At 46.7% G+C, this 26,293-nt stretch overlaps 1 protein-coding gene and 1 pseudogene across 2 annotated transcripts; one reads left to right on the top strand and one right to left on the bottom strand.

Annotated features, from left to right (window-relative positions):
• Positions 1-12,524: 12,524 nt before the first annotated feature.
• LOC100274151 (LOC109943012-like pseudogene) lies at positions 12,525-16,661 on the bottom strand (annotated as a pseudogene). The gene is made up of 4 exons (NR_158627.1): positions 16,438-16,661; positions 13,809-14,163; positions 12,806-13,382; positions 12,525-12,724 (listed from the first exon to the last, which is right to left on the bottom strand). The product of NR_158627.1 is annotated as a protein-like pseudogene (transcript).
• A 571-nt stretch (positions 16,662-17,232) lies between these two features.
• Positions 17,233-25,790, top strand: LOC100272815 (putative tetraacyldisaccharide 4-kinase family protein). Its single transcript, NM_001360131.1, has 7 exons — positions 17,233-17,572; positions 17,651-17,878; positions 18,017-18,166; positions 18,771-18,980; positions 24,876-24,935; positions 25,269-25,349; positions 25,440-25,790. Exons 1-7 carry the CDS (start codon positions 17,258-17,260, stop codon positions 25,623-25,625), a joined length of 1,230 nt encoding a protein of 409 aa, NP_001347060.1. The 5' UTR covers positions 17,233-17,257; the 3' UTR covers positions 25,626-25,790.
• The last annotated feature ends 503 nt before the right edge of the window (positions 25,791-26,293 follow it).

Here is a 26,293-nt window from a genome sequence, read left to right as displayed (position 1 = left end):
CTTCCTTGTGCAGGGACGAGTACAATAAGGTGAGCGGCTTGGACAATGCCAAGCAGATATGGGACACCCTCAAGATTTCTCATGAGGGAAATGACGTTACCTTGCTCACCAAAACGGAGTTGGTGGAGGGCGAGCTTGGACGGTTCGCGATGATAAGGGGCGAGGAGCCAACTCAAACCTACAACCGGCTCAAGACCCTTATTAACAAAATAAGGAGCTACGGAAGCACGCGATGGACGGACCACGACGTCGTCCGACTAATGCTAAGGTCCTTTACCGTTCTTGATCCTCATTTGGTGAATAATATTCGTGAGAATCCCAGGTACACCAAAATGTCGCCCGAAGAAGTCCTAGGAAAATTCGTCAGCGGGCGAATGATGATCAAGGAGGCGAGGTACGTGGACGACGCCTTGAATGGACCGATCAACGAGCCGCAACCTCTTGCTCTCAAAGCAACACGAAGCAAGGAGGTGCTACCTAGCAAGGTGGCACAAGTTGAAGCGGCCGGGCTAAATAATGAGGAGATGGCCCTCATCATTAAACGCTTCAAGACGGCACTTAAAGGTCGCAAGGGACAGCCAAGCAAGACCAAGACAAAGGAGAAGCGCTCGTGCTTCAAATGTGGTAAGATTGGTCATTTCATTGCTAACTGTCCCGATAATGAAAGTGACCAGGAAAAAGGGGACAAAAGGGAGAAGAAGAAGCATTACAAGAAGGCCAAGGGCGAAGCACATATCGGAAAGGAGTGGGATTCGGATTGCTCCTCCTCCGACTCCGACAATGAAGGACTTGCCGCCACCGCCTTCAACAAGTCATCTCTCTTCCCCAACGAGCGTCACACATGCCTGATGGCAAGGGAGAAGAAAGTGAGTACTCGAGACTCCACTTATGCTTCCTCTAGTGATAATGAGTCTAGTGATGATGATGACATAGACTATTCATGCTTATTCAAGGGCTTAGATAGATCTAAGATAAATAAGATAAATGAACTCATTGATGCCTTGAATGATAAGAATAGGCTATTAGAAAAACAAGAGGACCTTTTATATGAAGAACATGATAAGGTTGTAGAAGCACAAAAATCACTTGCTTTAGAGATTAAGAGAAATGAAATGCTTTCTTGTGAGTTGTCTACATGTCATGAAACCATTTCTTCTTTAAAAAGTGTTAACAATGATTTAAATGCTAAATTAGAAGTAGCAAATAAATCTAACTCTTGTGTAGAACATGTTGTAATTTGTACTAGGTGTAAAGATTTTGACATTGATGCTTGTAGTGAACACCTAGTTTCAATTTCCAAGCTTAATGATGAATTGGCTAGTCTTAATGCTCAACTTAAGACTGGCAAGGATGATTTTGATAAGCTAAAATTTGCAAGGGATGCCTACACGATTGGTAGACACCCCTCAATTAAGGATGGACTTGGCTTCAAGAGAGAAGCCAAGAACTTAACAAGCCATAAGGCTCCCATCTCTGCCAAGGAGAAAGGGAAGGCCCCTATGGCAAGTAGTACTAAAAGAAACCATGCATTTATGTATCATGATAGGAGACAAACTAGAAATGCTTATAGGAGTTATAATGCTTATGATGGTTTTGACTCCCATGCCATGTTTGTTTCTAGTTCTTCCTATATGCAGGGTAGAAATATGTCTAGGAGAAATGCTATTCATCATGTGCCTAGAAAGAACATTATTCATGCTCCTAGGAAAGTAATGAATGAACCTTCTACAATTTATTGTGCTTTAAATGCTTCCTTTGCTATTTGTAGAAAGGATAAGAAAATAGTTGCTAGGAAGTTAGGGGCAAAATGCAAGGGAGACAAAACTTGCATTTGGGTCCCTAAGGATATTTGTGCTAACCTTGTAGGACCCAACATGAGTTGGGTACCTAAGACCCAAGCCTAAATTTGCCTTGCAGGTTTATGCATCCGGGGGTTCAAGCTGGATTATCGACAGCGGATGCACAAACCATATGACGGGGGAGAAGAAGATGTTCACCTCCTACGTCAAGAATAAGGATTCCCAAGATTCAATCATATTCGGTGATGGGAATCAAGGCAAGGTAAAAGGGTTAGGTAAAATTGCAATTTCTAATGAGCACTCTATCTCTAATGTGTTTTAGTAGAGTCTCTTGGATATAATTTGCTATCGGTTAGTCAATTATGCAATATGGGATATAACTGTCTATTTACAAATGTAGATGTGTCTGTCTTTAGAAGAAGTGATGGTTCACTAGCTTTTAAGGGTGTATTAGACGGCAAACTTTATTTAGTCGATTTTGCAAAAGAAGAGGCCGGTCTAGATGCATGCTTAATAGCTAAGACTAGCATGGGCTGGCTGTGGCATCGCCGCTTAGCACATGTGGGGATGAAGAATCTTCACAAGCTTCTAAAGGGAGAACACGTGATAGGTTTGACTAACGTTCAATTCGAAAAAGATAGACCTTGTGCAGCTTGTCAAGCAGGTAAACAAGTGGGAGGAGCGCATCACAGCAAGAATGTGATGACCACTTCAAGACCCCTAGAGCTGCTGCATATGGATCTCTTCGGACCCATCGCCTATCTGAGCATAGGAGGAAGTAAGTATGGTCTAGTTATTGTTGATGACTTTTCCCGCTTCACTTGGGTGTTCTTTTTTGCAGGATAAGTCTGAAACCCAAGGGACCCTCAAGCGCTTCCTCAGGAGAGCTCAAAACGAGTTTGAGCTCAAAGTGAAGAAGATAAGGAGCGACAACGGGTCCGAGTTCAAGAACCTTCAAGTGGAGGAGTTCCTTGAAGAGGAAGGGATCAAGCACGAGTTCTCCGCCCCCTACACACCACAGCAAAATGGTGTGGTAGAGAGGAAGAACAGGACGCTCATCGATATGGCAAGGACGATGCTTGGAGAATTCAAGACCCCCGAGCATTTTTGGTCAGAAGCCGTGAACACGGCTTGCCACGCCATTAACAGGGTCTACCTTCATCGACTCCTCAAGAAGACGTCGTATGAGCTACTAACCGGTAACAAACCCAATGTATCTTACTTTCGTGTATTTGGGAGCAAGTGCTACATTCTAGTGAAGAAGGGTAGAAATTCTAAGTTTGCTCCCAAAGCTGTAGAAGGGTTTTTGTTAGGTTATGACTCAAATACGAAGGCGTATAGAGTCTTCAACAAATCATCGGGTTTTGTTGAAGTCTCTAGCGACGTTGTATTTGATGAGACTAATGGCTCTCCAAGAGAGCAAGTTTTTGATTGTGATGATGTAGATGAAGAAGATGTTCCGACGGCCGCTATACGAACCATGGCGATTGGAGAAGTACGGCCCCAGGAACAAGATGAACGAGATCAACCTTCTTCCTCAACTATGGTGCATCCCCCAACTCAAGACGATGAACAGGTTCATCAATAGAAGGCGTGTGATCAAGGGGGAGCACAAGATGACCATGTGATGGAGGAAGAAGCGGAACCGGCACCTCCAACCCAAGTTCGAGCGATGATTCAAAGGGATCATCCCGTCGACCAAATTCTGGGTGACATTAGCAAGGGAGTAACTACTCGATCTCGATTAGTTAATTTTTGTGAGCATTACTCCTTTGTCTCTTCTATTGAGCCTTTCAGGGTAGAGGAGGCCTTGCTAGATCCGGACTGGGTGTTGGCCATGCAGGAGGAGCTCAACAACTTCAAGAGGAATGAAGTTTGGACGCTGGTGCCTCGTCCTAAGCAAAATGTTGTGGGAACCAAGTGGGTGTTCCGCAACAAACAAGACGAGCACGGAGTGGTGACGAGGAACAAGGCTCGACTTGTGGCAAAAGGTTATGCCCAAGTCGCAGGTTTGGACTTTGAGGAGACTTTTGCTCCTGTGGCTAGACTAGAGTCCATTCGTATCTTGCTAGCATATGCCGCTCACCATTCTTTCAGGTTGTTCCAAATGGATGTGAAGAGCGCTTTCCTCAACGGGCCAATAAAGGAGGAGGTGTACGTGGAGCAACCCCCTGGCTTCGAGGATGAACGGTACCCCGACCACGTGTGTAAGCTCTCTAAGGCGCTCTATGGACTCAAGCAAGCTCCAAGAGCATGGTATGAATGCCTTAGAGATTTTTTAATTGCTAATGCTTTCAAGGTTGGGAAAGCCGATCCAACTCTTTTTACTAAGACTTGTGATGGAGATTTGTTTGTGTGCCAAATTTATGTCGATGACATAATATTTGGGTCTACTAATAAAAAGTCTTGTGAAGAGTTTAGCAGGGTGATGACGCAGAAATTCGAGATGTCAATGATGGGCGAGTTGAACTACTTCCTTGGGTTCCAAGTGAAGCAACTCAAGGACGGCACCTTCATCTCCCAAACAAAGTACACGCAAGACTTGCTGAAGCGGTTTGGGATGAAGGACGCCAAGCCCGCAAAGACTCCGATGGGGACCGACGGACACACCGACCTCAACAAAGGAGGTAAGTCCGTTGATCAAAAAGCATACCGGTCAATGATAGGGTCTTTACTTTATTTATGTGCTAGTAGACCGGATATTATGCTTAGCGTATGCATGTGTGCTAGATTTCAATCCGATCCTAAGGAGTGTCACTTAGTGGCGGTGAAGCGAATCCTTAGATATTTAGTTGCTACGCCCTGCTTCGGGCTCTGGTATCCAAAGGGGTCTACCTTTGACTTAATCGGATATTCAGATTCCGACTATGCTGGGTGTAAGGTCGATAGGAAGAGTACATCGGGGACGTGCCAATTCTTAGGAAGGTCCCTGGTGTCGTGGAACTCTAAGAAACAAACCTCCGTTGCCCTATCCACCGCTGAGGCCGAGTATGTTGCCGCAGGACAGTGTTGCGCGCAACTACTTTGGATGAGGCAAACCCTCAGGGACTTTGGCTACAATCTGAGCAAAGTCCCACTCCTATGTGATAATGAGAGTGCTATCCGCATGGCGGAAAATCCTGTTGGGCACAGCCGCACGAAGCACATAGACATCCGGCATCACTTTTTGAGAGATCACCAGCAAAAGGGAGATATCGAAGTGTTTCATGTTAGCACCGAGAACCAGCTAGCCGATATCTTTACCAAGCCTCTAGATGAGAAGACCTTTTGCAGGTTGCGTAGTGAGCTAAATGTCTTAGATTCGCGGAACTTGGATTGAATTGTAGTATACATGTGTTTATGCCTTTGATCATGTTCATTCTGCATTTTGTTGCTTATTGTGGTGCTCAAGTTGTACAAACCCTCCCCGGACCTCACAAGTCCGTTGCAAAGTGATGCACATGTTTAGGGGGAGATGTGTTACAACTTGACCCTTTGAGACTAATCATATGCTTGAGTTTTTAGATTTAGTCTCAAAGGAGAATTGAAAGGGAAAAGGTGGACTTGGACCATGAAAGACTTCCACTGCACTCCGATGAGAGGGTAACTAATTCCAAGTTCATCTCATGAACTCTTATTGCCATTTGCTCTTAATTGAAGATTTTGGTGAGGCAATGGGATTAAAGGGCCAAGATTTATCCCGTTTTGGTGCTTGATGCCAAAGGGGGAGAAGATAAAGGCCAAAGTGAAAAATGGATCAGCTACCACTTGAGAGATTTGAAAATAGTAGAGTAGAGCTTTTGGTTTGTCAAAACTCTCTTATTGTCTCTTTTGTCAAAAGTTGGCTTCTTGTGGGGAGAAGTAGTGATTATGGGAAAAAGGGGGAATTTTTGAAATCTTTGATCAATCTCTTTTGGAATGACTCTCTTTATGCTTCAACATGTGTGTTTGACTTAGAGATAGAGATTTGAGTTTGATTTGCAAAAACAAACCAAGTGGTGGCAAAGGATGATCCATATATGCCAAAATTGAATAAAACTCAAATTTATTTTATTTGAAGTGATTTTGCACTTGTTCTAGTTGCTTTATGTTGTGTTGGCATAAATCACCAAAAAGGGGGAGATTGAAAGGGAAATGTGCCTTTGGGCCATTTCTAAGTATTTTGGTGATTGAGTGCAAACACAAGTGCTTAAATGTGAATCTATGCCCATGGATGAACAAAGTGCAAATCACAAGTAAAGGTATGTTTCTAAAGCCTTAGTACATTGATTTTGTGTACTAATATACTTGTCTAAGTGTTAGAAACAGGAGAAAACGAATAAGAGGAGAGTTGGCTGTGTACAGCCAAAAGGCTGTTTCGGTCTGGGGCACCGGACTGTCCGGTGGTGCACCGGACAGTGTCCGGTGCGCCAGGCTGCCTCGGGCGAAGAGGCCGCTCTCGGGAAATTGCCGACGGCGTACGGCTATAATTCACCGGACTGTCCGGTGTGCACCGGACTGTCCGGTGAGCCAACGGTCGGCCGAGCCAACGGTCGGCCACGGAATCTGCGCGCGACACGTGGTCTGGCCAACGATCGGAAGGAGGCACCGGACTGTCCGGTGTGCACCGGACTGTCCGGTGCGCCAGATCTGCAACGGTCGGCAACGGTCGGCTGCGCCGTTTAAGGAAAGAAATCGGGCACCGGACAGTGTCCGGTGTGCACCGGACTGTCCGGTGCGCCCGACGACAGAAGGCAAGGATGGCCTTCCAGATTTGTTCTCAACGGCTCCTAGCTGCCTTGGGGCTATAAAAGGGACCCCTAGGCGCATGGAGGAGAACACCGAAGCATTCCTTGAGCACTCTTGATCTCTCACACATCAATCTTGCACACTTGTTCGACATTCTAGTGATTTGAGCTCCGTTCTAGTGTGCTAGTCTCTTGAGCTCAAGTCTGGGTCTTGTGTGTGCGTATTCGCTGTGATCTTTGTGTCGTGTGTGAGTTGCTAATCCCTCCTTTGCTCCGTGATTCTCTGTGAACATCTTTTGTAAGGGCAAGAGGCTCCAAGTTGTGGAGATTCCTTGCAAACGGGATTAAAGAAAAGCAAAGCAACACTGTGGTATTCAAGTTGATCATTGGATCACTTGAGAGGAGTTGAGTGCAACTCTCGTCCGTTGGGACGCCACAACGTGGAGTAGGCAAGTTTTGTACTTGGCCGAACCACGGGATAAATCACTGTGTCTTCTCTGTGTTGAGCTTCTTGTGATTATCATATTGTGCAAGATCTTCGCTCTAGCCACTTGGCATTAACTGTGCTAACTCTTAACAAGTTTTTGTGGCTATAAGTTGAATTTTACAGGATCACCTATTCACCCCCCCCCCCCTCTAGGTGCTCTCAATAACCTTCGTAAACAAATTTTGTTTTCACTCTATATTTTGTTTAATTGTGTTGTGTGGCATCATATATTTATATATATCGCCAAGTGGCCATAACAACTATATCAAATCTGGGAAATTAAATCGAAATACAATGAAACACAAATAAGTTAAATCTCTGCTCTCTCCTCGTGCATAAAGTTTTACCCGAAGTAACCTGAAGAAATTCAATATTAATGCATGAAAGCCTTTTTGGCACAGAAAACATCACAAATTAGGATTTTATTAGTAAGCAATAAGACCTTATCAGATGAATAAATGCTAGAATCTCAGTCATACATTGCTCAACCAGATGTTGGCACATTGCTATTTGTCGCTGAACGGCATGAAGCGAACTTTGAGATAAATGGCTAGTACCTTAGTAACACGAAGTTACGAGTACATTGAATGGTTACTCTGAGAAAATTTGACTATGTTGGCGTGAAAAATCATTGTGTGTTCCCGTCGAACCACTTTGCTCATCCTATTTGGACATATATGCTTGTGTTGCATACATATCCCAGAATTGTAAATACTCATAGTCGCTGAATTGACTCGGGATAGTGCTTTGTCGAGTATGGTATACACTGTAAGCCAAATGATAAAGGTCAGTCCTTAATGTACATATAACTAAAGGTTATGTAGCAGAACTACATTGTATCCTATATTTTGGTATGCTTACCACAATCTATCTCAGATATACTAGAAGTAAGGAGTAGAAAAATAGACATAAAATCCCACATCACCGCAGAGCTTGAAGCTAAATTGGGCATTATTTTGTCCTTGGTCCTTGTCGCTGGAAGAGCCATAAGTCTTGACCGCTAGGTTTCTCGTGATGATAATTTGTGATAAAAATATAAAGATCTTATGGAGACCTGTTGCATTTTCCCTAGTCATGATGACTCCTTCGTATGAGAGCAGTATTATCTGTTGTTGAAGACTAGTCCCAGACGGATATTGGTATTTCTTTCCCTCTTGCCAAGCAGTTATCACCATTTGCTTAGTCTTAGCAATCATGTGGTTTTTCCCAGATAAAACAAATTCTTGGCCTTGTATGTTCTATTTCAAAGCTTCTCTTTTTGGTGAACAATGAAGAGATCGAAATAATGCTTTATAGAACAAATTGGTGTATAATATGAGGAGAAAAGTTTGCCCTGTTGGCATCCTGCACAACAAATATTTGACTGTTGTTATAAGTTCTCTCTCAAAATTATAATACCTAAAAAATGTTGCATAACTTGAAACCCAATTTCAGAGCGGTATGAGTAATTGGGTAAATCATGGGCAGTGATAAAAACGAGTTGGACTATACATCTCTGCATACAACAAAATTTGCTTGGCAGCATTGGCCTGATGCCGTGCACTTTACTACCATTATCTACGCACACATTTTCCTATGTGCTTAAAAGCACAATGCAACCAGTGAATGTCCTTGTGAGCGCTAGACTCTGATGGTCATTTTACTTGTTGATCTGAAGTCAACTACGTACTTGCTCCAAATGACGAATGGTATGCATGATCCCCTGAAGGACCCTTATGGATAAAATAGTGTTGTGCATATTAGTCTAAAACTTAATGATTGACTGTGTATTTGGTAATACTAACAATAAGTTGGTAGAATTGTAACCACGAAGCAACTTGTTGTTGTGTGTCTCGCTGGATGTTGAGACTAACCCTTCATGTTGAAGGACAAATATGTAGTATTCATGCCACTACATTAATCTAAAGTCCAAAGCTCACTGCATAAAACCCCTATCTGTAATGTGCGTAAGATTTCCCAAATAAATCACCACAATAGCATACATTGCGCACAACTGGATGATTGTGGTTCGGGATTTTATCTGTATGCTTTTAGAACATCTCAACATTAGGGGGAGGAATGCCTATACAATGTAATGCCTCAATATTCTATTAAACGCACAAAAGCCAAACTAAACCGTCGTTCGATGTGTACTCCTGTGTATATGGAGTTTGCCAGAAATCGTTGAGGAGTAACCATATTGGTCTGAATGCTTCTACCTGATGTAGATGTGGATATACCCGGGATTAATATCATATCCACATTTGACTTATTGGTATTTGATCTATTCTTGGGGAAGCCTGCGAATATGATCCATCAGCCTTAGTCAAAGCATATGTTCTGATTGCAGAATCACGTGGTCTGTGATAACTCTCCTCCAATTAATTCACCCTGATGGTGATTTGGCTCACGAAGAGGTTCATCTTGATGATGAAGTTCCTAGCAATGCGCACAATATCATTATGCTGGGAATACAGAACAATGAATCTTCCGTTTTGGGAAATGACAAAAATCATTATTAAATGTGGGAGACAAATATGTCGACACCTATCTTGCCTCTCTAGATTGCAAATGGATCCAAAACAAAGTCCTAGGCATGAGTGCTTGAAGCTCTCTTATCGGGTCATTGATAAATGCAATCGAGGCTGAACCAATAATCGCAAAATGGAAGTCGCGAGCTTGAAGTTCGGACATTTATGGGCACTATTGAAATAATGAGTGGTGAATGCGATGGTTCAAGTGGTCTTGTGAGAGACTCACCCCACATGTGTTGAATAAACATTGTTCCACTATGTAATATATCTAGCAAATGGCATGAATTAAAATATGCAGTTAATAGGATTCTGAAGATCCGCATGAGATCCTATGAGGACTCATATCTTTGAATTATAAATATGCAACATATAAATCTCGTACTAGATAATATATTCCTGATGAATGATCACTCTCCTATGTAGAGAGAATATCTCCTAGATGAGATTATAGTTCCTTGATGGAACCTTTCTAGAAGAAATAAAGTCTGTGTTAAACACCAAAGTTTGATAATCCCTATAAAGGCATAAAGACCCATATAGACCCGAAAAGGAATAAGGTGAGGTACCAAAGGACTTGAAGTTCACCGAATAAGCACATGTGCATTCCATGAGTGTTACTCATTGCAATTTCCACTAGATATGGAATTACGGTATCCTCTAAAGCCCTAATGGCAGAAACCTATAAGGTTTAGGTGTTACTGGCAAAATATCCTCATTGTGCCAGAATGACAGACTATAACGATGTATCTGATCGATGAAAAATCCCTGATGGATTACGATCTTTGATGGACTTTTGTTACACCATCATAGATGTTGCAATGGATGAACGCCTGGAGCGATGTGTCATATTTAGAATATGTACTATTGCAACTATATTATCCCCTAAGTCCTATTGAAGGACATGTTATTTGCTTTGCACAACTATGTATAAATTGTGGTGTAAGATAGAAAATGATAGCACTCCAACCTCATCCATTCTCATTATTCCAGACGAACAATGAGACATATATCTTGAAGAATATGCTTGAGTTATGAGGAATAACGACTTTGACAGATGTCATCATCAGGGGGAGCGAATACTTATATTGATCACAATCGTGAGACAATAAATGTCATATTCTATGTCCTGAAGGCGTGAGCTTGATGATCAATATGTGAACCTTTATGGAACTTTCTATCAAATAAATAGATCCAGTCGATCGAACACCATCAGTCAAAGTGGCTTATTTATATTGATACGTGCACTTACCTCGTATATCCTAGAAGTGAGTAGAGGTAAAGTTCCTGAAATAGTCCTTGCAAGGATATGCAATCCGTTTGCTAAATCTTTATGAGCATATACTTCAGAAGAAGATGTTTTGCCTTATTGATACGGTTTTGCAAGGATTAGGGGGAGCACATTTTTAAAGTTAGCCCTTGTAGAAGATTCGATAGAATCTAGATCCCAAAGGATCGAAATCTGTCCCGATGACAGTTGTTGTACTCTTTTTCCCTTGGTGAGTTTTCTTGAAGTTTCTCACATGAGGTTTTTAACGAGGCAACAAAGTGCAAATGCAATTTGTATCACCATGCACTCTTTCTCCACATTTTCCCACTGGGTTTTTCGGAGTTTTAACGAGGCATGTGTTGGTCGCGGTATTTGCCCAAGGGGGAGTGTTAAGTAACCCTAGTTAGGGTTATGTGGGCAAATACCTGCTTTACCCCTGAGGGGTCTCACATCTCTATATAAGGAACCTGTACACCCTCTCATAATACAGAGAAGAGAAAGAGGCCAGAGGCCCAACCCTATATCATGTGTCTCGTGTGTTCCTCTATCGTGATTCTGGGAAGGGAGACGGATCCTCTACAACTTCTCGCGCCTCTACTGCTGATGGGAGGGAAGGGAGCGGATCTGGTGATCCGCGGTAACATAGTTCTCAACAGAACCTTTGGCACCTGTAGAACATGTAATCTAGAGCAAACTAGTTAGTCCAATTGTTTGTGTTGGGCAATTCAACCACCAAAATCATTTAGGAAAAGGTTTGACCCTATTTCCCTTTCAATATACAATACATTAAGAGCCCTCCAATGCCACTGAAAATATGAACTACAAGTTGCAAATGAGTGAAGTGTGTTTCTGTAGTCTTAAGAGGTGCACAAGTAGAAGTCTAGAGGTAGCAGCCAAGACCTCTAAGAGGTCTATTTATAACACCTCAAAGGAATCTAACAATTTTTTATTAGTGGGCTGAAACCAAGAGCACTGGACATGTCTGGTGTACTCCTAATGGCTATAATTTCAACGACTATAAACTAACCATTAGCTATATTAGGTATCTGGTGTATTCGCTGGACACATACCACCAGACATATTTAGTGTGTGTTGGGATGAAACAGGCAATATACATGATCTCTGAGTGCCATGTTCAATGTGATATATGGTGCCACACCTGACACGTTTGGTGCGTTATATGGCAGTGGTTTATGTTTGACATGCTCTTTGAGTGTTATGTCCAATGGGCCATCTAGTGCTTTGCCAGACATATCCGATGCGCATTGGACACCACTTTTTTCGGCTGAAAAACTATAAAATAAGGGCTAGTTTGGTAGCCTCATTTTTCTAAGAGATTTCCATTTTCTTAAAAAATTAAGGTAGCGTTTGGTGCACCATGGGTAATGGTATCGCAATGGAAATTAAAAAACAGTGGATTCCAAATCAATGAATGTCATTGCATGATTTGCTTGGTTGAATTTTGTAACACTTTTTGATTCCAATACACTGTTTGTTTTGGAAACCAATGTAACGTAATGAAATTAAAAATATGAGTTTTGTAACACTTTTCATTCCAATACATGTTTTAATATAAGAAACCATTCAACATCATTCGTGAACATAAAAATTCAGTATTTACCATCATTCAACATCATTCCCTTCGTGAACATTAAACAACATTCAAAACTCATAAAAATTCAGTTTTTACCATATTGAAAGGTACCGACATTCAACAAACCATAGATACAATACCATATTCAACACCATTCGTGAACATTCAACAACATTCAACATCATAAAAATTCAGTTTTTATCATCATTCACCGTCATTCAACAGCAACATATGAAGAACACTAAAGGTAAACAGATTGAGACCAACCAAACCAACAGCAACTTCCAAAGCTCCATCATTCAACATCTAGACCAGCACCTTCACTTTGACCTCTCTCTCTCTCTCCTTGCTGCTTCATCTAGAATAAATGAAATAATTAGCGAATTAAACCAAGATCAAAACTAGCCATGTACATTTCTACAAACAAAATTCTAGTTACCACGTAGCATGTCGACAATGTATTCCCTCCTCAGTGGTTCTGGAAGTGCAAACAACATACCCATTTGATCTGGCATCCTGACAAACACACCAGCTGCTTTGATAACTTCTGAGCCAGTAAATTCAAGTCTCCAGACCTCATTGATCGCCTTCTCTCTTAGCTTTTGTTGTGGATCCTCATCTCTTGCCTTCTCTTGGTTGGATGCCTCACGATCCATAGCTTGCGCCATTTTTCCAATTGACATAGTGGCAACCTTGAGATCACCACTCACTTCATTGAACACATCAAGAAGCGGGTCACTTGATGAAGTCTTCATTCCTTTCCACTCTTTCTTCCGCTTCTTGGAGCTAGATGATGTTGAGTCAACATAACGCCTTGGTGTCTCTACAGATGTCATATCCTCTCCATTCTATTCATCATTAGCATTTACACGAACTAACTCTTCTTCCAAGTTTTGAACAGCATCTGTCATGTCTTCCGCACCTTCACCTGTGGCCATGTCCTTGGAATATACCATTGAGAGTTCATCATAGTAAGGAAAGGAGACTCCATACAACCCTTTTGCATCTGGATTATTCTGTGAAATAAAAAATCTGATCAGACCAACAAATACAGAAAGCAGAAAGCAAGCCAGAAAGCAAGCCAGACGTCATGTGAAAAGCTGCCTAGCTCGATACAAGTAGCGTGTGTGCGTGTTTTTCTAATCCTCCTGAACTAACATTTTTTATTTAAAGTGTACACAGCGACATGAGCCAAATGAGCAGCTTTCATGATTATTAGATCCAGACAGCATCAGGGCTCCGTGTGGGAATAATAGCACCTGCAATCATTCACAGGGACCGGGCATAGGTACGTCATGTGAAATAATAGCAGGCTGCAGTAGGATAAGAAAAAAAGATGAATGTAGGCTTCCTATGTGAACCCACTCTTGTTCAACATGTGAACAATGTGAAAAAAAGGGGCTGATCAATTATAAAGCAGCTGTTAAATGGCTGAAAAGTACCTTGCAATGTGTCTCATATTGTTGTTTCTCGCACTGAATCATCTTCTTGGTCGGATCCCATGTGAACCCACTCTTGTTCAACATCTGCTCCAAAGCAGAATACTTTGTCTTGAAGTATCTTAACCTTGAATCGATATGAGGAGTTGCAGAAATTCTTGAATCGGGTAGCTTTTCAGCGAGGCGAGCTTCAAGTACTGAAGTGTAACCGTTCTTGAAACTCCCATCACTCCTCCACCTCGGATCCAAAGAAACATCAACCAATGCTTTGATCAGTTCATCATCTTCAACAGGGATCCACTTCCTTTTGTTTTCCCCCCTACCACGAACAGCAATAGAGCCCTCCGAAATGTCCATTCTGTATACAAATGGTGACAAGTTAGAAACACATATATAGTCAAAAATAGTAATACAACCATGAAAAGTACTTAAGCATCAAAAGTACCATGAAAAATAATCAATGAGAAGCCCTATAAGCATTATACATCCCCTGTGCAAGAGTGTCTCGAAAAGTACTCCACACATTTGTTGTGGAGATACACATAATGAATTCTGGTTCTCCAACTTCTCCTTTGGGCATTTCAGAATCTACCACCGATTGTTCCTCACTTTCCATAGGGTCTCTAGACATTTTTTGCAAAATTAGATTGTGTAAAAGGGCACATGCCATTATTATACGACATTGCGTCTTTATAGGAAAATATGAAGGGGATCTAAGAATCGCCCATCGCCCTTTAAGCCTTCCAAAAGCCCTCTCTATGATATTTCTTGCTCGAGCATGACACATATTGAAATACTCCTCAGCACTATGTGGTGGATTTTGCACTGTCCAACCACCCAAATGGTACCGCTGACCTCGATAAGGTGTTAGAAATCCATTGGCGTTTGTATAACCCACGTCAACAAGATAATAACAACCTAAAAGGATATTTTCAAGTTAATATCCACACTTAAAATACTATACTAACAAACCAAATAGAAGTTATTGAAATAAAACTCGCCTTGAGGGACACACAATCTGTTTGGTCTCGAGATAGCATCACGCAGCACACGACCGTCATGCGCTGAACCCTCCCAACCAGGCAGCATATAGATGAATTGCATATCGGGTGCACAAACACCCAATACATTTGTCACAATGTTCGCTTTCCTCGACCTATATCTTCCTTTTAGAGTGTTGGCACAGTTACCTTGATAGCGGTTCCGTCTAATGCACCCAAACAATTATACAAATATGTCATAAAAGAAATATCACTTCAATGTGTCTATTTATAGTTGAAGAAAAACCTTAAAGTTTTATGTATTTACCTTAAAGTTTTTCCAAGTATTATCTGTGCTATTCTCTGGAATTGGGTCAGGGGTCTTAAGAAGCAAATGTTGCAACTTTAGAACAGCTAGAAGGCATAAGTTGAACTGCCTACTAACTGTCTCGCCGCTTCGAAAGAAAAACCTTCCAATTGTTCGGATCTTCAAATGATGAGCCAACATATACAAAAAATGAGCCACTATCTCCTCTAGGGTCATATTGCGTGTGGCCTTTAGCCCACCAACATCTCTAAGCATCTCACACAAAATAAAGAAAGTTCTTCTATCCATACGAAGCTCACTAATATATTTTCTATCACTTTCACGAATGAGTTCATTTAAATTCTCCATCCTACACTCTCTATTTCTTAACCTTCTTTCTATTCTCAGACATTTTCTTCTATATGCTAACCCCATGAACAACCAGACATAATAGTACGTGACAAGGAGAGAACTCAAGATACCCCTAAATGCCATATTCCTTCGTCGAGTTCTTGAGGATAAATCTGGAGGTCAACAAATGAGTTTCATATAAATCTGGATATCATTGTGCACATCAAATAAATTAAACAGAGCATAGAGGACTCAGAAGAAAATGACATTCGGAGTGGTCACGATAGTACCACCAGCTAAATCCGAAGCAAAACAAGTTACACAAGTTTCAGATCCTGCTATAAAGTTTCAGATCCTACTATAAATTAAACAGAGCTGAAGAGAGAAGAGCCTGCCATTTTGCAAAACTCTTCCATCCTAGCCAGATACTGGTACTGACATTTGAGCTTGCCTTGTCAATTGCACATACGTAGGTACTGTGTGAATCTTTATTTTCTCCAAAGTTCATGCGAAAGTTTGCAGCTACCTACGGCGACAAGACCCGGCGAAAAGCTTTTGCTACCTACTGCTTGATCTCTAGACATGTTTCTGCAACCAAAGATTGAAAACCGAGAAGAGATGGATGGGTTGCGGGGTTGGTTGGTTCGGCACACAAGAAACTCATCACTGGGGTCTGGGGCTTGACGGCTTCCTGGCGGCGACTACCGCTACCAGCCCTACAGGGCCACCGACGGCGGCCGCTTCCGACCGCGACTACCTCCGACTGGGCCACCGACGGCGGGACGACTTCCTGACGGCGACTACCGCGACTCCGACTGGGCCACCGACGGCGGCCGCTACAGGGTCGACTACCGCTACCAGCCCTTCCTGGCGGGATTCAAACACATCGCTACAGGGCTGACTACCGCGTTGCTGCCGAGGGGAAGAAATCTGGAGACCACGTCGACGCTAGATACTCGAGAACTGAAGATAGGAAGAGGCGTTGGGGGATTACCTCGATGGCTAGATACTCAGAACGGTGGATCTGGAGACGACGTCGGCGCTAGCAGATCTCGTCGTCGGCGCTGGCAGGTGTCGTCGGAACGTGTGGAGGAGGAGGGAGGCGTCGGGGAGGGAGGAGCCGTTGGGCTCACTGGCGGCGCGACGGGTGGCGGCGTCCATGATGCCGCATCGGTGAGGACTGAGGAGGGTGGATCGGGATGACTCAACGTTGATTCCGGCTGGTGTGGAAGGGATTGAGGTTTCTATACGTAGGTATCCGATTCCAATGAATGTGATTCCAATGAAACTCATAACAAACATATGTAACAGTATCAGATACCCGAAGGAATCCGATATCGTTACATAGCCCGTCATAATTCATTTTTCCTTTAGAAAAATGAGAATCCATTGAGAAAATAAAATTGTCAAACTAGCCCTAAGAGCAACTTGACTTTGTACCCAATGTCATGTATGATGTCTGATCGGATATTTGGTTTCTAGCGGATATCTAGTTTAGCACTAAACATCTGGTTGAACGGGAGTTCAGCTCATGAAACTTAACTCTCAGCCAACTTGTTTGAATTTTAAGATAATAATAGCCTCTTCATCTTCTATATGCCTAGTTGATCTTCTAGATAATCATTCGTTATTTTATTTATCAGCACAATAAAACTATACTAAAAAACTCTCAAATATCCTTAGACTAACCTGGGCAAGGCCCAAAAGCAAACTGTTGCAAAAAAAGGCCCACGATGATGCTAGCCCATTACTTCCCGGCGGCTGCGCAAAGCAAAGGCAGCCAGCCCATCCTGTATCCGGCCGCCGCGCTGCCCATGAACGGCGGCGAGTATGGTCGTATGGAGGAGATGGCGAGGCAGCTCGTCGCTCGCCTTGCCGCCACCCCGGACTCTGCTCTGCGGGGCCTCCCCTTCCTCCACCGCGTTCTCACCCTCCCCCTCCTCTCCGCCGCGTCCGCCGTGCTCCGCCTGTCCCTGCTCCTTTCGCGGCTCCGCTCGCGCCGCGCGCTGCCCGTGCCCGTCGTTAGCGTCGGCAACCTCACTTGGGGTGGCAATGGCAAGACACCCATGGTAGACTTCTTGGCCCGCAGCTTCCACCGCCTCGGCGTCTCGCCACTACTACTGACAAGGGTTAAGCTCCTGCTTTCTTCAGGCTACATTGCCTTTTGTGTCTCTGTTGGTAAACAATCCGGACACTTGGTGTCGCAGGGTTATGCAGGTGGAGATGAGCCAAAGATGCTCCGGAGGCGCCTTTCCGATACTTCGGCCAAGATCGGGGTCGGTGCAAATAGAACGGCAGTGGCTTCTTCCATGCTTCAAGAATATGGCTTCATCCATCATTTTCAGAACACATTTGCCGAGAAGAAGCTTTCTTCAGTCTGCAAACTGGAATCTGGTAATAGGATTGGAGTAGCCATATTAGATGACGGTATGCAGGTACATATGGAGATGCATTTTGTCTTCTGTTTTCTGATTTAGTAATTGTTTGACAACGTTATATGGAATTGTGGATGAAGCTATCATTATGGCAGTTTACTTATATGCTCTTTCCATATCTCTCTTCCCTTTAGGCAGCACTGGAGCTTGCTCCGAGATGTGGAGATTGTGATGGTTAATGGGTTGGCTCCGTGGGGAAACTCACATTTCATTCCGCGAGGACCCATGAGAGAACCTCTGAGTGCACTCGGTCGAGCTGATATTGTGGTCATTCATAATGCTGACATGGTATGTGGTAATAGAGGTATTGCCATCTCTTATCTTGTTTCACTTTACAGCTTACTGTTATAACGTTTACTGTAACTGTGTAACACTCATGGTGTGGGTCACAACTCTGGCAGATGGTTAATAAAAATATGTTGTTGAAGTGTGTAGTTGACCTTGACAAGAAATTTGAGGGACATGTTACTGATTCTTATTTTTTATTGTGCTTCTTTGTTTTCAATTAGTATGGAAGAGCATAGAATTGTTCCAAAATTCTAAACTGCATCCTCCTCAATTGAAAATTAAATCTCCATACAATAAATAATAATTACCTTGAGGGACCAGCTAAGTTAAAGTAGTTTGAGAGATAAGAAGACCTAAAGAAAGGAGACGAAGACCTAAAGAAAGGAGAAAGGTTTCCCGTCTTATTTTCCCTTTCTGTGGATTACCTGTTTGAACTGAATCAATATGCAAAGTAACTGCCACCTTCCCTTTGAGATTTTCCTCTCTACAAAGAATATTGTTGTTAATATATGAGGGACTGTTGTAGATTAGAATATGTTTACTAGACCAGAATAATTGATCGTTACTTGAATTGTTCTCTGAATTACCATGTTCTACCTAACAGGCTTCTGAAATGCAACTTAAAGCAATAAGGTCCGCAATAGAGGATAATAATGCAACATGTTCAGTGTTCTACAGCAGATTGGCTCCATCACATTTTTTTGAAGTTAAGCAACCATCACAGAGACTCCCTCTTAATGTGTTGAATGATAAGATCGTGCTATGTGTTTCTGCAATTGGCTGCCCAAATGCTTTCATTCATACAGCCAGAGAGGTACCATTTTTTTATTTTACTTGTGTTTCCTTCCATTGTGCAGAACTCTGTTCTTAAGGCGTCGCCTAGGCGTCCGGGCGGTGGTCTAACGCCTAGGCACCTTGCCCGCCTACCTCGCCTAGGCGTCGCCTATGCGCCGCCTAGGCGTCCAGGCGGTGCTCCAACGCCTTGGACCGCCTTACCGCTTTAAAAACCATGGTGCAGAACCTCTTGGCATTACATATCCTCTGTTGTAATCCTGTTTGTGGTGGGAATACAATATGCACTGTTGGCAACATGTTATTGTTAGCAAGGCTAGACCCGTGAATGCCGTGCTTAGAAGTTTGTTGTAGCCTGCACTAGTTATGACATCTATTTCCTTAATCGATCAGAAGTGTTTGATCCTTTTCTATACTAAAAATAAACTGTAGTAATTTATTGAAAGCATAAAATCCAAGTCCATTGTATCTATTAGAGAAGGTATGCCACACAAATTGTAGTTGTATTGCATTGAGCCCCATGGGCTGATTATATGTCGTGCATAGGACTAACACCCTATGTTAATAGCTAACACAGTACAATTCAAATCACATATATGCTGCGCTGGGTAGCTTGGGCGGCAAGAAAAGATCCCAGCTCAGCTACAACTATAAGGTCCAATAGGGCTGTATGGCTAATTATACCCCTCCCAACCCGCAGTCTGATCATAACTAGCCACAAGAAGGAGATTCAGACTGGATGTAAAGTCTAAGAAGACCCGACATGGAAGACCTTTGGTGAAGATATCGCCAAACTTGCCGGTGACCACGTTGGTGCCTGGTGGACGCGGCACCAGGTCCCAAGTGTGGTTGGCCAAGAGGGCCGCGTACTCCTCCTCCATAGCGCGACGCCAGTGTGGGTCGGCGAGGGCAGTGCGAACGGAGGAGGGTACCGGGGAAGCGTCGGGTGGAGTGCTGGTCGTAGTGCTGCCAGGATGAGCCGGTCGACGGGGCGAGAACGCCAGCAGCGCGTCGAGTCACCATCGGGTGGACGTGCCCGGGGTCGCGATGGATGGCGACCGGGTGGTATACGGATGACTCGGAGTGAGCCACCGGAACGTCGGGAGCGGCAGGAGGGGCCGACTCACGGCGGTGATAGACGACGGCGGGGTCGGCGAAGCGGGCCGCGCTCGTCGATGGGCACGCGTCGGGGGGTGCCGAGGTAGTGGCGTGGCCGCGGCGATGGTAGACGAGGGCGGGGTTGGTGAATCGGGCCGGAGTCGACGGGGCCGCGCGTGGCGCAGGCGGGGTCGACGGGGCCGCGCGTGGCGCAGGCGGGGTCGACGGGGCCGCGCGTGGCGCAGGCGGGATCGCCGGGGCCGTGCGTGGTGCAGGCAGGACCGACGGGGCCGCGCGTGGCGCAGGCGGGGTCGACGGGGCCGCGCGTGGCGCAGGCGGGGTCGACGGGGCCGCGCGGGGCGTGGAAGAGGTTGTGGGGGCCGCACGAGGAGCAGGTAACGGCGCAAGACGGGGAGCCGAAGGTGGGGGAGGAATCGGATCGGACTCGAGGAGGGAGTCAAGATCGGTGGGTGGGGTGGAGCCAGCAAGGGGAAACACATCTTCGTCAAAGACGACATGACGAGAGATGATGATGCGGTGAGAGGTGAGGTCCAGACACCGGTACCCCTTGTGGTCAGGGGAGTAGCCAAGGAATAGACAGCGGGTGGAGCGAGGAGAAAGCTTATGTGGAGCGGTAGCGGAAGTGTTAGGGTAGCAGGCACAGCCGAACACGCGAAGGTGGTCATAGGAAGGGGCTGTGCCGTAAAGGGCGAAGTGGGGGGTAGGGTGGCGTACCGCCTTCGAGGGAAGACGGTTGAGGAGGTGGGTGGCAGTATGCAGGGCCTCTGCCCAGTAGCTGGCAGGGAGAGACGCCTGGAAGAGGAGACAACGGAGCATATTAGTGGTGGTGCGGATCATGCGTTCGGCTCGGCCGTTCTGGGCAGAAGTGTAGGGGCACGAGAGACGCAACTGGACGCCATGAGTGAGGAAGAAGGAGCGAGAGGCGTTGTTATCGAACTCGCGGCCATTGTCACACTGCAGAGCACGGACCGGGCGACGAAACTGAGTGGAGACCCAGGTGAAGAAATGTGTGAGGGTGGTGAATGTGTCCGACTTCAACCGAAGCGGGAAGGTCCAGAGAAAATGGGAAAAATCATCCAAAATCACCAGATAATATTTATAACCAGAAAGACTGAGTACAGGGGAGGTCCAAAGGTCACAATGAACCAGATCAAAAGCCCGCTCAGCCCGAGAAGAAGAAGTAGTAAATGGGAGACGAGTATGTCGGCCTAACTGACAAGCATGACAGAGACCCTCAAAATGTCCCCTACTACATGAAAGATCGAGACTACTGGTAATCTTGGTCATGACGTCGGGTCCAGGATGGCCGAGACGTCGATGCCATGTGGTGGAGGAGGTGGTGGAGACCAAGGCAGGAGGTGGAGACACGCCGGCGGTGGAGGGCTGGAGCGTGTAGAGAGGCCCCGAGCTGTCACAGCGGGCGAGAAGGGTCCTGGTGGCCAGATCCTTCACAGAAAAACCAGAGGGGTCAAACTCAATGGAACAGGAGTTGTCAGTAGTGAATCGACGAACAGAGAGAAGATTGTGGGTGATGTGGGGAGCTACGAGAACATCGTTGAGGTAAAACGGCCCAGGGAGAACCGAGGCACCTACTGAGGTGACTGGCAGAGTGGAACCGTTTCCAACGACGATCGAGGATGGGTGAGAGGGGAGTGGGGGATGAGAGCGAGAAAGCGTGCCTGCCGTGGGGGTGGTGTGGTACGAGGCACCGGAGTCGATCACCCAGTCGGAGGGGGGTGGGGTCATCGCCATGGTGCTGAAGGCAGCGGCGAGGGAGGTGCTGTCCCAACCACCAGCCGGCGGGGACCAAGGCGGCGAGGTGTGGGTCCCCGGGGGCGGGAGCGCGGGCGGAGCCTGGGGCACGACGGGAACACCATAAGGAGGTGCGCCGTAGTGGGGTGTAGTCAGGAGGGCAGGCGCCGGAGGACGGGGGGTACTCGGTGCCTGGCCTGGCCACATGGCGATGGTCCCGGTCCAGGGGTTGTAGAAGGACGGCCACGCGTGGCCGCCACCCCGGCCGGAGGGACCACCACGAGAGGAGCCGCCGCTCCCACGGCCGCCCTTGCGGGAGCGACGACCCCCGTCGGTCGTGGAAGTCGGACGAGGGGCCGCCGGGACGGCAGGTGGGGGGCGGGTGGGAGCCCCGGTCGATGGAGGACGGGTGGCCTGGCCCCCTGAAGGCGGCTGACCACTGGTGGGAGCGCTGTAGAGGGCCGAGGCAGGAGTGGGTGCCTCATTCGCCATGGTGAGCTCCTCGAGGAGAAGCTCGTTACGCACGGCGTGGAAGGTGGGGAAGGGCACGCTCCTCTTGATGAGAGCCTTCAGGTGGCCGTAGCGGGGGCTGAGGCCACGCAGGAGGTTCAGCACCAGGGTACGATCGGCAACGGGCTCGCCGAGATCGCGGAGAGAGTCAGCCAGGCCCTTCATCTGGCGGCAGTACTCGCCCACGGAGAGGTCCCCCTGAGAGAACAGGTGAAACTGGGCGTCGAGGTGGAGTGCCCGCGCGTCCCGATTCCCGAGGAACTGGTCCTCGAGAGCGAGCCACGCCTGACGAGCCGTGTCCGCCTGGTCGCGGATGATGTCCTGTAGCTCAACGGTGATGGTGCCGTGGAGCCACGAGAGGACGACACTGTCCATGAGGCACCAGGAGGGAGTCGGCGGAGCGTCGAGGTCGTCGAGGACGTGCTCGGCGAGGGCATACCGCCGCAGAGTGAGGAGGACCTGTCCTCGCCAACGGGGGTAGTGGGAGGACGCCGGGTCCAACACCACGGACACGAGGGCCCGGATGTTGTGAAGTCCGGCGGCTTGAGCGTGGAGAGCACCGATGTGGTCGACGTCGAGGCCAGTGGCGGGGATGGCCGCAGGAATCGCCGGGGGGTCCTCACGAGCGACCGGCGGGCGGCCGAGGAGGAGGCGCTGCGCGGTGGCCATCTGGGTGGTCAGAGCGGCGCCCAGGGCACGTTCGTGCTCCAGGGCGAGGGACGTGGCACGCTCACGCTCCCGCGAGGCAGCCACAGCGGCCTGGATCGTAGCGAGGGCGGCGACGAGTGCGGGGTTGTGCTCGGCGGGTGCCGGTATGGTGGGAAACCCCGGCGGAGAGCCACGGCGCAGGGCCATGGGAGTGGCATCACGGAGGGGCCCGAGGCCGTCGATGTATGGGGCACGGCCACCAGCGGGCTCGCTGCAGGGGGCAGTGAGACCGGGCAGGGGAGGTCCGACGGCCGAGGGAGAGGCAAGGCCGGCGTGCAGGGATCCGGCGTCGCTCAGAGGGGCGGCGGTGAAGGCCAGCCGAGTGGCTCCGGCGGCCAGGCCTGCGCCAGCAGGGACGGCGGCCCGGCGGGTGGCCCCGGCGGCCAGGCCCGCGCCGGGCGCAGCAGCGGCGGCCGGATCCGCGCTGGGAGCGACGACGGCGGCGGGATCCGCGCAGGGGAGGCGGCCGGCGTCCATGGAGCAGCAGGTCGGGGGGGGCGCGGATCCGGCGAAGGGAAGCGACGCGGTCCGCACGGCAGCTCTCCCGACCACAAGGGAGCGTCGCCGATGAAGACGAAGTAGCGGTCCTCGGACGGGAACCTGGCGGCGCGGAGCAGGAAGAAGACGACGAGGAGCTGCCCGTGGACGTCCCCGACGACGACGACGGCCTGGCCGGGGCGCGGGTCGACGCGGACGAGGTGGGCACGTGGTGCAGGATGGCGGCGGCGTCCAGGACCGGGCGCTGGACCAGCGCGGGCGGGAGCACCGCCGGGACGGAGCAGAGGGAAGAGAGGGAGGGAGGGGTGGGGGGTGGTGCCGGCGGCGGGTGGAGGTTGGGGCTGGCCGGCGGCGGCGGCAGGGAGGGAAGACCCCCCTGGCGGCGGCGGCTGAGGGAGCCCCTGGCGGCTGAGAGGAAAAAGAGACCTAACCTAGACTGAAGATACCATGTTAGAATAGGAACCCATACCCTAATCAGGGGTTGGGAGTGGTATTAAATAGGGAGAGTAACTGGGCCAAGGCCCATTACACAGGGGTATAATGGACATTACACAGGGAATAGCACAAACCCTAGACGGGTAGTCTAACAGCATTGATGATATGATGCAACAACATGGAGTAAGTTGTCAGGACAATGTCATCAACATGAAGGAGCAAGTAAGCCTTGTTGTAATCTCAACTATAGATGAACAACGAAGTGCCATACCGAGCCTCAACAAAGCCGATGGACTAGACATTATGTGGCGTATCAAACACAGTTTGAGAGCATAGGGGGACTTCGTGAGCCGGCAGATGTAGTCGGGGTGAGCTAGATCAACGAAACCTTGTGGATGGGAGTACACCATCTTAGACAGGGTGCCACGAAGAAAGATATTCTTCACATCAAGCTTGGAGCCGGACGGCATCTTCCGCGCGTTGCTTGGCAGCACTGCAGCAGGCCAGCAGCTTCCTGCTTGGAGGTAGAGGTGGCGGTGAGCTTCGAGTCGGAGGAAGGCATAATGGCTGCTGCTGCCGTAGGAGCAAAAGCAGTATATGTCAAAGGACCGAGAAGGCGATAGATACCATGTTAGAGAAGGTATGCCATGTAAATTATAGTTGTAATATATTGAGCCCCATGAGCTGATTATATACAGTGCATAGGACTAACACTATGTTAGTAGATAATACGGTACAATTCATATCTACGTATATGCAGCACTGGGTAGTTTTGAGTAGTCTGAGCGGCAAGAAAAGAGCCTAGCCCAACTACAGCTACAAGGCCCAATAAGGTTGTACGGCTAGCTTTAACACTATCCTTGTTCAATTGTAACATCCATCCTTGCTGCTGCAGATTGGTCCACTCAAAATCGCCAGGTTGGATTTCAGTGACCATCATTTCTTCAGTGCTCATGTAAGTGCAGCCATCTCTTTTTATTTTTCTCACCACTGCTAAATTCTGCACGAACAAATCAAGACGCCTAACAAGTCATGAATCAGAAACCACACCGATATGCGATACGATACGGCGATACGTAGTCCAGCATGTACATGAAACCTGTGCACTGCCTAATTCTCTGCAAAATATATGAACCACTACTCGCAACAATGCAGCCAGCTACTTCTGTTCTCTGCTAAAGCAACATAATACTCGTAGTTTATGTGGTTGTGTATTTGATTAGGGGTGACTATTTTCCATTCACCATGTGATGGTTGCCTTCCTCTTATTCTTGTTTACCTCCAATAGGACCTAGAGAAAATTCAAGAAACAGCGAGGAATCTCATGGACGAGCACAGCAAAGATACCATAGTCTTAGTTACTGAGAAGGTAGCGCCTTTTGGGTCCTTAATGTCTAATCTTTTGCGTGGTCATCCATTGTAATTGTAATTCCAAACTGCCCTTTGTTTGGGCATGCAGGATTATGACCGTGATCCAGAGGCCCTCAAGACACTGGACGCAAACGTTTGGGTGCTGTCTTCTTCACTGCAGATTATGCATCACAGCAAACAAGGAGAAGATGAATTCATGAGGAAAGTCAATGAGATTATCACAGTTACCTGGTGTGCGAAGTCACATGCAGCGGACCGGGCCACGGGTTGCTGAGGGTGTGGTTTGATATGGTTGTACCTGAAAGCAACCGGTAGTGAAACATTTTTGCCTGGAGATATGAACATTAGCATGCAGGATAGAGTTTTTCCTTGCAGCTGTGGGGTTGTTTGGGTTTATGGATTAATGTTTAGTCTATCTATTTTATTCCTATTTTAGTTCATAAATTGCTAAACACGAAAACTAAAATAGAGTTTTAGTTTCTGTATTGGGCAAACTAGAGACTAAAAATAAATAAAATAGAGGGACTAAAAATTAGTCCCTAAACCCCAAACAACCCCAGTCAAACCTACAAGATTTAGGATGTGTTTGTTTCCCTTCTAGATTATATAAGTTGGACGATGCTGGAAAGATAGGAGACTAAAGGCCGGTTTGGTTCACTGCCTAACTTATATATTTTGTCTAACTTTTCTGTCTAAATTAGTTGATTGACTAAACTTAGGTAAAATATGACATATTTAGCTATGAACCAAACATACCATACAATATCACTTTGATACTATAAATAAGCTGAAATAAGTTAGTATTGAATATTTTATTTCAATATTTGTAATCACAAAATAATATTTTGCCTTTCTATTTTTTCTATAATTCAACTTATTTAATCTAGCGAGGAAACAAACAGGACCTTAGGACCTTAAACATGAGCAAGTAATATCTTTTTC

The sequence above is a fragment of the Zea mays genome, chromosome 1 (assembly GCF_902167145.1).
Source record: "Zea mays cultivar B73 chromosome 1, Zm-B73-REFERENCE-NAM-5.0, whole genome shotgun sequence".
NCBI classification, from domain to species: Eukaryota; Viridiplantae; Streptophyta; class Magnoliopsida; order Poales; family Poaceae; genus Zea; species Zea mays.
Note: the sequence above shows the minus strand (reverse complement) of the source record. Positions and strands in the feature narration are given on the sequence as shown.